The sequence below is a fragment of the Salvelinus alpinus genome, chromosome 2, assembly GCF_045679555.1.
Source record: "Salvelinus alpinus chromosome 2, SLU_Salpinus.1, whole genome shotgun sequence".
Classification (NCBI taxonomy): domain Eukaryota; kingdom Metazoa; phylum Chordata; class Actinopteri; order Salmoniformes; family Salmonidae; genus Salvelinus; species Salvelinus alpinus.
The window spans coordinates 6,103,529-6,118,593 of NC_092087.1; the positions used below are offsets into that span (position 1 = coordinate 6,103,529).

The 15,065-nt window shown below is 43.2% G+C and overlaps 1 protein-coding gene across 2 annotated transcripts in view; it reads right to left on the reverse strand.

Moving 5' to 3' along the window:
• Positions 1-1,185: 1,185 nt before the first annotated feature.
• Positions 1,186-15,065, reverse strand: part of LOC139553207 (dystroglycan 1-like) — a 94,088-nt gene continuing 80,208 nt past the window's right edge. For both annotated transcript variants that reach the window (XM_071365267.1, XM_071365277.1), the window contains exon 3: positions 1,186-8,822. In XM_071365267.1, coding sequence (XP_071221368.1) covers positions 6,534-8,822 — 2,289 coding nt within the window. In that variant the 3' untranslated portion in view covers positions 1,186-6,533. The remainder of the gene's footprint in view (positions 8,823-15,065) is intronic.

A 15,065-nucleotide genomic window follows, 5' to 3' on the forward strand; every position in this document is an offset into this window, starting at 1 on the left:
AGTGTTGATAGGGGACCACTCCAAGGGTATAGAATAGTGCTGATAGGGGACCACTCCAAGGGTATAGAATAGTGTTGATAGGGGACCACTCCAAAGGTATAGAATAGTGTTGATAGGGGACCACTCCATGGGTATAGAATAGTGTTGATAGGGGACCGCTCCATGGGTATAGAATAGTGTTAATAGGGGACCACTCCAAGGGTATAGAATAGTGTTGATAGGGGACCACTCCATGGGTGTAGAATAGTGTTGATAGGGGACCACTCCAAGGGTATAGAATAGTGTTGATAGGGGACCACTCCATGGGTGTAGAATAGTGTTGATAGGGGACCACTCCAAGGGTATAGAATAGTGCTGATAGGGGACCACTCCATGGGTATAGAATAGTGTTGATAGGGGACCACTCCAAGGGTATAGAATAGTGTTGACAGGGGACCACTCCAAAGGTATAGAATAGTGTTGATAGGGGACCACTCCATGGGTATAGAATAGTGTTGATAGGGGACCACTCCATGGGTGTAGAATAGTGTTGATAGGGGACCACTCCAAGGGTATAGAATAGTGTTGATAGGGGACCACTCCATGGGTGTAGAATAGTGTTGATAGGGGACCACTCCATGGGTGTAGAATAGTGTTGATAGGGGACCAATCCAAGGGTACAGAATAGTGCTGATAGGGGACCACTCCATGGGTGAGAAGGGCTTTATAAATAAATTCGATTGATTGAAATTTGATCGATTAACATTTTATCAGTATTCACCTTCCTTCATTTGAAAAGACACCGTCATCGTCCCCACACAAACCTCTCTGCAATGTCGCAGCTACAGAAAAAAAAACACGTGTTTCTTAAACCCATATAAAGTAGCTTGAGGGATATATGTGACGGAAATGAGACAACAAATGCTGCTCTCACACAGCGTCTTTGGGTTCAATATATATAATATATAATATATAATATAGGTATAAGTTCATTGAAGGCTACGTAGATCACAATAGTACTGCTTTCTGCTATCACAAGGATACAGGACAGTTAGCGTTGAGTACGACACGCTTCTAGTTGCAGTCGAGATACATTTTTGTTGTTGTCGAGCTTTCTGGTACAAATAAAATACATGTCCGTCAAGGATGAAACACTCCCATTGGTACAAGACCAAACAAGCCAATAAGAGAAGGTCACAATAATAGTTGGGTGAAAACACTTTTTTTTTTTAATACAAGATTTCAACATACAGTGTCTAGTGGCATAAATAAAACAATGTTATTAAAACACAGGAGAAGAAAAATGCATTTTTCACCATGCATTGTTTACTCAAGCATTCATACATGTGTACATCCCTCTTCTCTAGGTTGTAAGTTCCCTGCGGTCAAGGACGATTGTCAGGCTTTTCCCGACCGCTCCAGATGGAAATCCGTTTTCCTTCAATCTGCATTTTCTCAGTCCATGGGGTATCATCCCTCTATTTCCTCCACATGGGGTATCATCCCTCTATTTCCTCCACATGGGGTATCATCCCTCTATTTCATCCACATGGGGTATCATCCCTCTATTTCATCCACATGGGGTATCATCCCTCTATTTCCTCCACATGGGGTATCATCCCTCTATTTCCTCCACATGGGGTATTATCCCTCTATTTCCTCCACATGGGGTATCATCCCTCTATTTCCTCCCCATGGGGTATCATCCCTCTATTTCCTCCACATGGGGTATCATCCCTCTATTTCCTCCACATGGGGTATCATCCCTCTAATTCCTCCCCATGGGGTATCATCCCTCTATTTCCTCCACATGGGGTATCATCCCTCTATTTCCTCCACATGGGGTATCATCCCTCTATTTCCTCCACATGGGGTATCATCCCTCTATTTCCTCCACATGGGGTATCATCCCTCTATTTCCTCCCCATGGGGTATCATCCCTCTATTTCCTCCCCATGGGGTATCATCCCTCTATTTCCTCCACATGGGGTATCATCCCTCTAATTCCTCCCCATGGGGTATCATCCCTCTAATTCCTCCCTCCTTCCTTCTTCCCCATGGGGTATCATCACTCTAATTCCCCCTCCTTCCCCATGGGGTATCATCCCTCTAATTCCTCCCTCCTTCCCCATGGGGTGGCTTACAAAGAGGCTAGCTCTTTGTCATGTGTTTTAGCATGTCAATTGAACGTCTGTCTGATACGTGGCAATGTGTTAAGACAAGCCAAAATAACTTTTCACTGCGCTGTACTTTGGCAACCATTTTGTTTGCGAACCAGAGGAGTCCCATTTTTATTGGGAAGGCGGTGGGGGGGTGGGGAAACAGGTATTTCAAGTAACAAAATGACAAAAATGAAGGACAAACAGTGTATAATGTCCCCCTGAAACCATTATGATAACCATATTATTCTTGTAATTATTATAATCATCACTATCACTATTGTTACTATCATCATTATTCCAATCGTAAGTACTAATTCACTCATGAATTTAAAAACTAAATGAAGAAAACATTCTCTATAGCAAACAAAATAATATAGTAAAATATGCACCTTGTCGGGGCTTTAGGAGGCCTTCAGTCAGTCCTGCTTGCTGCATATGAAGAAATTAATTTCTAAGGCTGATTTGATTTGACACACACACACACACCAATCTCTACATTTCAAATGGGCCACAAAAAAAAAGGAAATCTAATGAAAGAAAATGGACAACACAGAAACACAGAAAAGCTAATGAGATGGAGGGCACTCGTCCATCGGCTTCAACAAAACGTAAAGGTTGACACACCTTAACGTGTATCCTTCAGGACCGCTATCGGGTTCTAAATGAAAAGAATAATGTTTTTTTTTGTGTGGATTCCATATCTTTTGCAATACCGTTGCTGATATCTGAACTGTAATGCAACTGAAATGTAGCCAACAGATATGATATTCTGTCAACAAGGCATTTGAACCAGTTACCGACTGCGATTACATTTCAAATTTTTTTTTGCATCGTTGGTTTCTTCTCCGTTAAGCTTCGCACAATCAGAACATCATCATCATCTCCTCTTAATTTGAGTCAAATGGGAATAAAACCCGAATTTGAGAAACATACGTCACTAACACTTTCTCTTATGGACATGTACGGGTTTTTAACACAACATGTGTGCTTGAGTGTGTCACACGTGCTTATCTTAAGTTAGGATTTGACTCAGTGTAACTAAGCCCGATTATTTTGCTAGCCTAATGAATGAATGGAGCTTAATGCTGAAATGACTACGCCACTAGAAAATATATATAAATCAACAAAACAAAAAAACTTACCTATTGTTCTATAAATCTCACTCAAACGTGGGAACAAAATCTTTGTCGATCTCAGTAACTGTCATATGTAATTATGTATTTATTATCTGACTAACTAACAACCCTATTGGGATAAACCATTTAGGACGATTACTGCAGCTTGTTCCTCGTCAGAAATCAAAAGAGCTGAAGTGATGACATGATCTGTGGACGCAGGGGGGGGGGGTCAGCAAGTTACTTTACATATAACTCATAAACCTAATCTGTATTTCACGGTGGTGAGTGTGATGGAAACATTGAACTGAAAGGAGATCTACAAACATGTTAACCTTTTTTTGAACGGTTCGAGGTTCAACGTCAAAATGTGTCATCTAGTCAAGATTAATAATACCAGTTTTAGTTCAAGGAGACAGAATTATGAACCAGTTATTGTGACAGGAATCAAGGGGTCTCAAAATGGCTGACATGATTAGATAGATGGATAACACGTCTTAATGAAACCTCTATGTACGTAGACATATTGACTCATCAATATGGGGAAGCATTAGAAAACCAATTATAACCCAAACTCATCAATAAAAAATAAATCTCTATATTATAATGTACGGCAACATACCAAGCAAGATATACCATCATAATCCACTCTGTTATATATATATATATATATATATATTGATGATTCATTCATTCCAATACTATTGGGACTTGTTGGATTAGAATTTCAAACGTGTGAAGAAGGAAGAATTATCTGGATATAGATAGACGGAGGTCGGCTTCCAGACACTCAAAAAGCAACACTTGGTATCTGACAAAAACAAACTATGGAGGTACATCGTCATCATTATGCGTGCACATCATCATCATCATTATGCGTGTACATCATCATCATCATTATGCGTGCACATCATCATCATTATGCGTGTAGTACATCATCACTCATCTAACCTGCATTGACCACTCACCACCACCAACACCAGGCAGCACCTTACGTTATTGCAAAGGGTCACTTTCAAAGTCGTTAGTGAAGAAGAATTTGAACATTAAATAAAACAGGTCATTCCGACTGTATAACAGGAGGTACATTTCAATTCGACAATATGGCAAAAAATGTAAAATAATCCTTTGAAATAGGTGACCAATGAGAAAAGGTATATAATAAGGAATCAATTGTCTACTCTAAGATTTTACAAATTGCAGTACACTATTCATGTATTTATAGATTATTTTTTTTAAACAATTTGATGCTGTATCAAAAACGGTGTAAAAAAATTAGATAGAGATTTTATTAACCATTTTTTTCTGTGTTTTCTGGTAATCTTGTAATTGGGATATTCCCATTTCTTTCTTTCTCTCCCTCTAACTCTCTCCCTCTAACTCTCATACCCTCCTCTCAACAATGACCTTTGAGTTGTGAATACATGCTGTATCCCTTTCAGGACATTCTCAATCACTCTCAACAGCCCTAAACTGTTTCCTGTGAAAACAAGAGCATCATCACTACATAAAAAAATAATGACCCCCTTGTCTAAAATAAACTGCAGGAGGCTTTTTTCCACATCTGACTTACACAAAACGTTGTTTTTTTTGGACTAAAAATACACACAGGCCGATCCATCGTTATTTACAGAAGACACTTGTCGCATCACCATAAAGGCAAAATGGCATTCAAATTGTCAATGTTATGATCATATTCGGATCATGATACTCGTTTTAACCCATTTTAAACAAGAATAGTAAAAAAGGGGCATTGTATTGTGTTATATTTCTCTCTTGAATGATTTTGGGTGGCTTTGGGAAACTCAGGCAAAGTAAAAACAAGAAATATAATAATAATAACCAGGCCAGGGTAACCATCTGGTAATAACCAGGCCAGGGTAACCATCTGGTAATAACCCGGCCAGGGTAACCATCTGGTAATAACCAGGCCAGGGTAACCATCTGGTAATAACCAGGCCAGGATAACCATCTGGTAATAACCCGGCCAGGGTAACCATCTGGTAATAACCCGGCCAGGGTAACCATCTGGTAATAACCAGGCCAGGGTAACCATCTGGTAATAACCAGGCCAGGGTAACCATCTGGTAATAACCAGGCCAGGGTAACCATCTGGTAATAACCAGGCCAGGGTAACCATCTGGTAATAACCCGGCCAGGGTAACCATCTGGTAATAACCCGGCCAGGGTAACCATCTGGTAAGAACCAGGCCAGGGTAACCATCTGGTAATAACCCGGCCAGGGTAACCATCTGGTAATAACCAGGCCAGGGTAACCATCTGGTTGTCATTGCCTTCCATGTTAACGTTCACTAACCCTGACTAGGCCTACCTACTAAGTGTACCGTTCATTTCTGATCGGGGGAAAATGAGATCCTGCAGGCTATTTCAGTCAGGAGATCTGCTCCACCGCCACCAAAACAATCCTATCTATCTATCTATCTATCTATCTATCTATCTATCTATCTATCTATCTATCTATCTATCTATCTATCTAATCTAACCTTAAAATATATAAAGTTTAGAAGAAAAAAAACAGAAAAAAACTTTTTTTTCTAATTCTTCTTTTAGGCTACCTTTGTTATGCTCATCTTGACTAGACATTGTGTGAATAAGGGTAAACATATACAATTAGTGTTAAAAGGCAAACCTTATTGAATCCAAACAGCCACCGCCACATCGATCAGCCATTGTGTTTAGCTGTCTGCAGGGCTGTCCCAGATCAACATGATTATGTTTGTGTTTCTTTTCATTCACAGAACTCTCTATCTCATCATTAAAAACCTTTTTGCCCGCAATGTGTTTGTTTATTGTCCTCTTGTATTATTCAAGATAAAAGAAGATTAAAAAGGCAAGTAGTTTGATCTTAAAGTCAAAAAACAGAAGAAAACCAGAACCAAAGACACAAAATAAAACAAAAAGGCCATTTAGTTTCAAATGGAGAAAAAGTTGCTGGGACAGGAGGGGCGTGTCTTCTCAATCTAGCTGTTCAGCTGTAGCCAATGAGACGACGAGAGACTGAATAGTGTCATTGTTGTGGCTACTGTTGCCGAGGCTACCACCTAGTTCTCCCTCCCTCCCATCGTTCAACCTTAACTCAGCCTTGATCAGATCAGCACAAAACCCTCCCAACCCAAAATGTCCGAAGTTCATTACCACTTTGCAGAGCCTCTACCCTCCTCCTCCCACCCCTTACTCCCAAACAGACAACACTGGTGTGAGACGGTTACAAGTCCCCCCTGCTTCCCCTCTCCTCCTCTGGAGGAGCCAGCTAACCTTAGGGTGGTACGTAAGGTGGTGGGGATCTGTAGGGGGTCATGTTCTTTGGACGAGAGCCTTTACCTTCCATGGGGACAGTGAAAGGGGGTGGAGGCTGGTAGGGAGGGGCATTGGGATCCTCATCCCTCAGAGCTGTGTACTCCCCCAGAAGGTCCTGGTTCAAGGGGGTGGTCTCTGGACTGGCCATGTTGGGGTACTCTGGCGGAGGCAGTGGGGGTTTCTCCTCCTGCAGGATGAGGGGCATGGAGGAGGACGGAGGGGGCTTGGAGTCGTCAAGCTCGTCTGCAAAGATTATGGGCACCCCCTTCTTAATGAAGGTAGCCTGGTCCTCGATGGTCAGCTTTCCCTTGCGCTTCTTACGGTAGCAGATCATGGCGATGATGCCGGCGATCAGCAATATGGCTGCCACCACCACTGCAGGGATGACCGTGTGGAGGTAGACGTCGTCCGTGCTCTGGCGTCCGGTGCCGAGCGTCGGGGTGACGGCCGGGGGTATAGGAATGGTGATTTCACTTGGCGGCACGAACATGTAGTTCCGGCAGGCAGCTGTCCCTTTGACCTTGATGTCGATGGGTTTGAATTCAGGCTCCATGGTGGAGATGAATGTCTGGGAGGGCCTTCCCTGGGCGTCAGAGATCCTCCTGGACATGGTCTGGATCTGCTCCTTGGGACAGGGGTTCTCTTGAAGGCTGTTGTTGGTCCACGCCACCATGATGGATCCCTTGGTGATGTTCCTCAGGGTGACTGTGCTGCTGTTGCGGTCCCCGAAAGAGTATGCCAGTTTCTTGATGAGCAAAATCTTCTTGTGGATGTCGTTGGTCACCTGGTGAGGTTCCCCGTGGAAGCGAGCCTGGAACAAGACCGGGGACTTATCGTTGGAAGCCCAGCGGTTCACACGGACCTCAAAGGCGTCGATCGCGTTCAGACCGCCCTTATCGGTGGCCTGCATGAAGTACTCGTGCTTCCCGATGTGGTTCGAGTCAGGTAGACCGTACAGCAGCTGACTTGTGCTATTAAACTGTATCCAGGAATCATCTCCGACCACTTCGTTGTGGTTCATCCTCAATGTCAACCTCAGCTTGTCTGTCGTACCGTCCTCCTTGTCAAAGAAAGTATCGGATGGGATTTTCACTTCAAAATATGTGCCCACAAAGGCATTGACCTGATCGATGGGGTTGCGGAGATCTGGTTTCTCGTTTCTTGGGTCAGGCACGATGGACGAAGGGGTGGTGCGCCTGACTGGTTTGACTGTGGTGGTCTTGGGCTCCCTTGGCATCGGAGTGGTCTTCGGTCTCTTTGGTTTCTTGGTTGGCTTTCTGGTGGCGACTGTGGTGGGTGGAGGGAGTGTCGGCGTAGCTTCCACAACGGTGTGCCTGGTCATGGTGGGTTGAATGGAGATGGTACTAGTGGACTCCATCACTCTGGTTGGCAGGGGTGCACCCTGAGTGGGAGTGTGGGAATAAGAGTCTCTGACACGGATCGTGGGCTTCATGGGCAAGGGCACAGGCCCTCTCATGGGTGGGGCAGAGCTGTCTGTGGGGGCAGCAATGGCAGGTGACGATAGGGTGGGTACAATGCGAACAGGGGGCTCGACGACAGACGTTGGGGGAAGCAAAGCTAGAACAGGAGTAGGGGTATTGTTGAGCTGGCGCCTCACCCGTTTTGGGATATGAGGCTTCTTGTTGGCGATGTGCCAACCGACGACCGGATATCCCAACTGAGCCGACATAGTGCCCTCTTTAGCCGGCGCCTGGACGCTACTAATATTAGGGACGTTACTCTGGTCCAGGGAACAGCCCAGCTTCCAGGATAACAGGGCTCCGTTCTCCACCACCTTTTTGGCATTTCCTGGTCCGGCCATGAAGGCGGACATATCGAACAATCTGTTGTTGACCACGGGAAGTATCTTCATGTGCTGGAGCGCCACGCCAGAGAACTTCTTCATCTTGCCCAGCAGCTCCACCCTCTGCCTGGAGCTCATCTTGGTCAGGTCGGCATCCAGAATCACTGTGAGCACCGTCACCGGCTCCTCGTTGCCACAGACGAATGGCTGTACCTCGTTGTTGGAGTTGTTGGACGCTGACTGGATGGCTACCTGGATCGGGTCGGTGTCAGCGTGCTCTTCTGGGTGAACCTCGACGGAGAAGATATCCTGGCTGCCGTTGGATGTGGAGACGGAGATATAGTGGACACCCTTGTCCTCCCCCAGTGGTAGACCCTGTAGGATGTTTCTCCTCCAGTCCCAGTGCAGCCATGTTGGTAGCGTCTCCTTGCCTGACTCAGTTATCTGGGGAAAAAAACAAAAGATAAAGAGTTGATAAGTCCCTTTTGTTTCAATTAATAATTTAAGATAAAAGAAAAGAAAACAACATAAAAAAAAAATACGTTCACGCCCACAAAATTTGCAACTTCTGTTCTACTTACAGAATGACTGTTTTCTTGATTGTGTAACTAGTTTATAAATCATTAAAGATGAACTATGCATAAATCACTCCGCCATTTCCTGGTTGCAAAAATTCTAATAGTTTGCCTTATTTCTGTTTACGTGACAAAACAAGCAAGTATAGTGTAGTATAGTATTTTGCATTGTATCATCAAAAACAGTTTTCAGTTGTTTGAAGCTGGTGTACAAAACGGAAAGCAAAAGACAAACATTTAACTTAAGAACGGGAAGCATAGAAATAACACACATGGAACAGATCTACCGCTTCTTAGACTTGCTTTCAATGAGAATGACAGATCTATAACTCAAATTTCTATGTGAATTTGGTCAGTTGCTCCCAAAAGTTTCATATTGCAGCCTTTAATAACAGAGAAGAAAATAACAGGAGATCTTGTTGTTGTTGTTGTATCTTGTGGGTTTATAAAAAATAGGAGATCTTGTTGTTTTAATCATTATAAATTTTGTACAAAGCTGCTACTGGTGATTTTCTTCACTCAATTTAAATTGTTTCTATTAGATTAGTGCAAAAATATGTTTCTCGATAAGGTTAAAGGTGAAATATAGTGAACAATTCACAAGATACAATTCAATTTTAACTTGTTATGGCTGCAGGGGGCGTATTGAAAAACTGGAAAATATGTGCCCATTTTCAAATGGCCTCTTACTCAATTTTTTTTTATTTTTTTTATTTCACCTTTATTTAACCAGGTAGGCTAGTTGAGAACAAGTTCTCATTTGCAACTGCGACCTGGCCAAGATAAAGCATAGCAGTGTGAACAGACAACACAGAGTTACACATGGAGTAAACAATAAACAAGTCAATAACATGGTAGAAAAAAGAGAATCTATATACAATGTGTGCAAAAGGCATGAGGTAGGCAATAAATCGAATAATTACAATTTAGCAGATTAACACTGGAGTGATAAATCATCAGATGAACATGTGCAAGAAGAGATACTGGTGTGCAAAAGAGCAGAAAAGTAAATAAATAAAAGCAGTATGGGGGGTGAGGTAGGTAAATTGGGTGGGTAGTTTACAGATGGACTATGTACAGCTGCAGCGATCGGTTAGCTGCTCGGATAGCAGATTTTTAAAGTTGTTGAGGGAGATAAAAGTCTCCAACTTCAGAGATTTTTGCAATTCGTTCCAGTCGCAGGCAGCAGAGAACTGGAAGGAAAGGCGTCCAAATGAGGTTTTAGCTTTAGGGATGATCAGTGAGATACACCTGCTGGAGCGCGTGCTGCGGGTGGGTGTAGCCATCGTGACCAGTGAACTGAGATAAGGCGGCACTTTACCTAGCATAGCCTTGTAGATGACCTGGAGCCAGTGGGTCTGACGACGAACATGTAGCGAGGGCCAGCCGACTAGGGCATACAGGTCGCAGTGGTGGGTCGTATAAGGTGCTTTAGTAACAAATTTTGCTCGTACAATATGCATATTATTATTACTATTGGATAGAAAACACTGTCTAGTTTCTAAAACAGGTTTAATTATTTCTCTAAGTGAAACATAACTCTTTTTACAGCCCATTTTCTATCCGGAAGTGAAATTTCCAAGAAGCTATGTCTCTCTTCAAGATACTCTCTATAAAAGGCCTTGGCACTTAGGACTGTAGAAACACGTCACACGCCTTCCCCTGGGTGTCATGCGGAAGTGAGAGAAGAAATGACTTGATTATCTCTGTCAGGGACTGAAAACAACATCTTGGAGTGAGAAGTGCGCACTTTATTTTTTTTTCTGGGCGCGAAGTAGGAACTGGACTGCGCTCCTGGAAAACCCTCGTTATAGGTGAATATGACCTCCGGCTTCGATTTTATTTGATACATGTCACAATATCATCCTAAAGTATGTTTTTTCAATATACTTTAATTATATTATTGAAATTTATTCTGGACTTTAGACGTGATGCGACGCAAGAATTTTGTCAAGACGGAGAGGTTAGCACGGCATGGCCAGTGTGCATGCTAATTCAAGAGGGACATCGTTCGTTCTGGGTCCAAATGAAGACGGTTCTGAACAAAGGACCCTTTGGAGAACATTCTGATGGAAAATCAACAAAGATAAGGACCCAATTTGGGATGCTTTTTCATATATCTGTCGAACTGTGCTATCGCTAGCGTTTGACTAGAATCAATGCTGCTGTGTGTTAGCTATTGTAGTAAGCTAATATAACGATATATTGTGTTTTCGCTGTAAAACACTTCAGAAATCGGAAATATTGTCTGTATTCACAAGATCTTTCTCTTTCATTAGCTATCCACCATATATTTTTCTGAAATGTTTTCTGATGTGTAATTAGTAGTTGACGTTGGTGTCTGTATTTTCTCTGGCTACTCCCGTGCGATTTCTGACTGTAGCTATGATGGTAGCAGTAATGTAAAACTGATTTATAGCTAAAATATGCAATTTTTTTGAACAAAACATAGATTTATTGTGTAACATGTTATAGGACTGTCATCTGAGGTAGTTTTTTCTAGGTTATTTAGGTTGGTTCTAGGTTAGTTAGGTTGGCTTGTGCATGCTACTTGGATCCTACTTGTGCTGTGAAAAATGTCTGTCCTCCTTTTTTATTTGGTGGTGAGCTAACATAAATATATGTGGTGTTTTCTCTGTAAAACATTTAAAAAATCGGACATGTTGGCTGGATTGACAAGATGTTTATCTTTCAAATGCTGTATTGGACTTGTTAATGTGTGAAAGTTAAATATTTAAAAAAAATAGATTTTGAATTTCGCGCCCTGCATTTGAGCTGGATGTTGTCATAGGTGTACCGGTGTCGGGCTGCAGCCATAACAGGTTAAAGTACATCTAGCCGCTGGAGAGCACCCTTACTTGCCGATCTATACATTTAATTGATCATGTGTAAATAACGTCTCCGTAATCGAGCATGGGTAGGATGGTCATCTGAATCAGGGTTAGTTTGGCAGGTGGGTTGAAAGAGGAGCGATTATGATAGAGGAAACCAAGTCAAGATTTAACCTTAGTTTGCAGCTTTGATATGTGCTGATAGAAGGACAGTGTACCGTCTAGCCATACTTCCAAGTACTTGTATGAGGTGACTACCTCAAGCTCTAAACCCTCAGAGGTAGTAATCACATCGGTGGGGAGAGGGGCATTCTTCTTATCAAACCGTATAACCTTTGTTTTGGAGGTTTTCGGAAAAGAAAGCTTGTTGGACAATAAGAAAGCTTTGTTGTAGAGGGTTTAACACACAATCCGGGCAGGGGCCAGCTGAGTATAATACTGTATCATCTGCATATAAATGGATGTGAGAGCTTCCTACTGCCTGAGCTATGTTGTTGCTGTAAATTGAGAAGAGTGTGGGGCCTAGGATCGAGCCTTGGGGTACTCCCTTGGTGACAGGCAGTGTCTGAGACAACAGCTGTTCTGACTTTATACACTGCACTCTCGGAGGTAGTTAGCAAACCAGGCCAAAGACCCCTCAGAGACACCAATACTCCTTAGCCGGCCTACAAGAATGGAATGATCTACCGTATCAAAAGCTTTGGCCAAGTCAATAAAAATAGCAGCACAACATTGCTTAGAATCAAAGGCAACATCATTGAGGACCTTTAAGGTTGCAGCGACACATCCATAACCTGAGTGGAAACCAGATTGCGTAGCCATGAGAATACTATAGACATCAAGAAAGCCAGTCAGTTGACAAGTTTTTTCAACACTTTTGATAAACAGGGCAAAATAGAAATTGGCCTATAACAGTTAAGATCAGCTTGATCTCCCCCTTTAAATAAAGGACACACTGTGGCTGCCTTTCAAACAATGGGAACCTCCCCAGAGAGGAGAGACGGGTTAAAGGTCAGAGATAGGCTTGGCGATGATAGGGGCAGCAACCTTAAAGAAGAAAGGGTCTAAACCATCTGACCCAGATGTTTTTTGGGGTGTAGTCTAAGGAGCTCCTTTAGCACCTCGGACTCAGTGACCGCCTGCAGGGAGAAACTTTGTAGCGAGGCAGGGGGAAAAGAGGGAGGAGCATCGGGGCTAGTCACATTAGAAGGAGTGGGAGATGAGGACATGTTGGACAGGCAAGGAGGCATGGCTGAGTCAAATAGGAATCCTGACTTCATGAAGTGGTGATTAAAGAGCTCAGCCATGTGCTTCTTGTCAGTAACAACCACATCATCAACTTTAAGGGACAAGGGCAGCTGTGAGGAGGAGGGTTTATTCTCCAGGTCTTTAACCGTTTTCCAGAACTTCCTGGGTGAGACACACAGAGAGAAAACTGCTCCTTAAAGTAACTAACTTTGGCCTTCCGATAGCCTGAGTGCACTTAATTCTCATTTGCCTGAACGAGAGCCAGTCAGCCTGAGTATGCCTGTGACGATCTTTCGCAAAATGCAATTCTTGAGGTGGAGTAACTCTACAAGATCACGGTCGAACCAGGGACTGAACTTGTTTTTATTTCTCATTTTCTTCATGGGGGCGTGTTTGTTAACAATACCACAGAAAATATTAAAAAATAAGGTCCAAGCGTCTTCGACAGAGGGGATCAAGTTTACAGAGGCCAGGTCATGAAGGAAGGCTTGCTCAAATCAGGACAGGTCGTTTCACTGAGCAGCCATTACGAACACAGGCTGTAAAACAGTGATCACTAAGATCATTACAGAAAACACCAGACTGATACCTATCAGGATTATTTGTGATGATAGCATCAAGGAGAGTAGCCTTTTCTGGGTGTTTGGAGTCATACCTTGTGGGATTGGTATTAATCTGAGAAAGATTGAGGGAGCCGCATTGCTTTAGTACTTGGTCAGGTGGTTTAAGCATGTCTCAGTTTAGGTCACCTAGCAGGACAAATTCAGACTTAGTGTAAGGGAACAGGAGTGAGCTTAGGGCAGGTAGGGTACAGGCCGGTGCTGATGGAGGACAATAACACCCAGCAACAGTCAACAAAGAGCTATTTGAAAGTTTAATGCTTAAAACTAGCAAATCAAATTGTTTGGAGACAGAATTGGTGGAGACAACCGAGTACTGAAGGTGTTCCTTGGTAAAGATTGCCACTCCACCACCATTGGAAGATCAGTCTTGCCGAAAAAAGGTTATAACCAGAAAGACTAATATCGGTGTTCAGAACACTTTCTTAACCAGTAACGACCAACACATCTGGATTGGAGCTGTGAACCCACACTTTCAAATTAGGTAATACGCTTCACTGAGCAGAACTCAGTGAAGCAGATATCAGAGCACATGTCAGAATTGGGGCTAGCAACAGTAGATGGGCCAGGGTGTACATGCACATTTCCAGATATCATCAACAGTAATACAATCAAGGCACGGCATTGGACAGGGAGAGCTCTGCAGTCCTGATTTCAAATCAAATCTAATTTTATTTAGTCACATGCGCCGAATACAACAGGTGTAGTAGACCTTACAGTGAACTGCTTACTTATTTGACATTTGAATGTGCAATAGATGACAACAAGATCATATTATACAGCAATTTCATCAGGTAACATGAATACAAAGCCGGCCAGTGGTGGGTAGAATAGGATAGGAGGCCCAAAGTCTGTGTAACCAATAGAGAGTCAGAGTCCTGAGTGTGGGAACAAACAGACTGTCCCACGGTTGGGTAAACAAGAAAGTTCATAGTACCACAAAGCACACAGGAGTCGTGAGGCAAAATAGCATTAAGCACAAGAGAAAAATATAACGACTTGGGGCTAGCCATTGTAAGTTCAGAGTCACTCGTCCCAACAGTGTGTGTGTGCTAGAGGTGAGTGAAACCTCGGGAAAGAGGGGGGAGTGTGAGGGGGTACCTGTACCAAACAGGGGGAGACAACCAGGGCAGACGGTGAACAGATCGCTAGGTGGAATCTAAGCAGCAGTGCAGTAGGCAACGGGAGTAGGTCTCACACACACTGGAGAAAAGCTTTTTTTCGGGAGGCAGATTCCTTGTAGAAAATCCCAGCTAGCTAGCTAACGTAGCTAGGAAGTCTCTGTCCACCCGGTCTTTCAACGTGGAAAAGGAGGTCGTTAGCTAGCTATATCTCTTCAGATTCGGCGGATGGTCCTTTACGACATCCAAACAAAATTGTCCTGTGGCTGTCGTAATTTGGGGATTGCGAGGA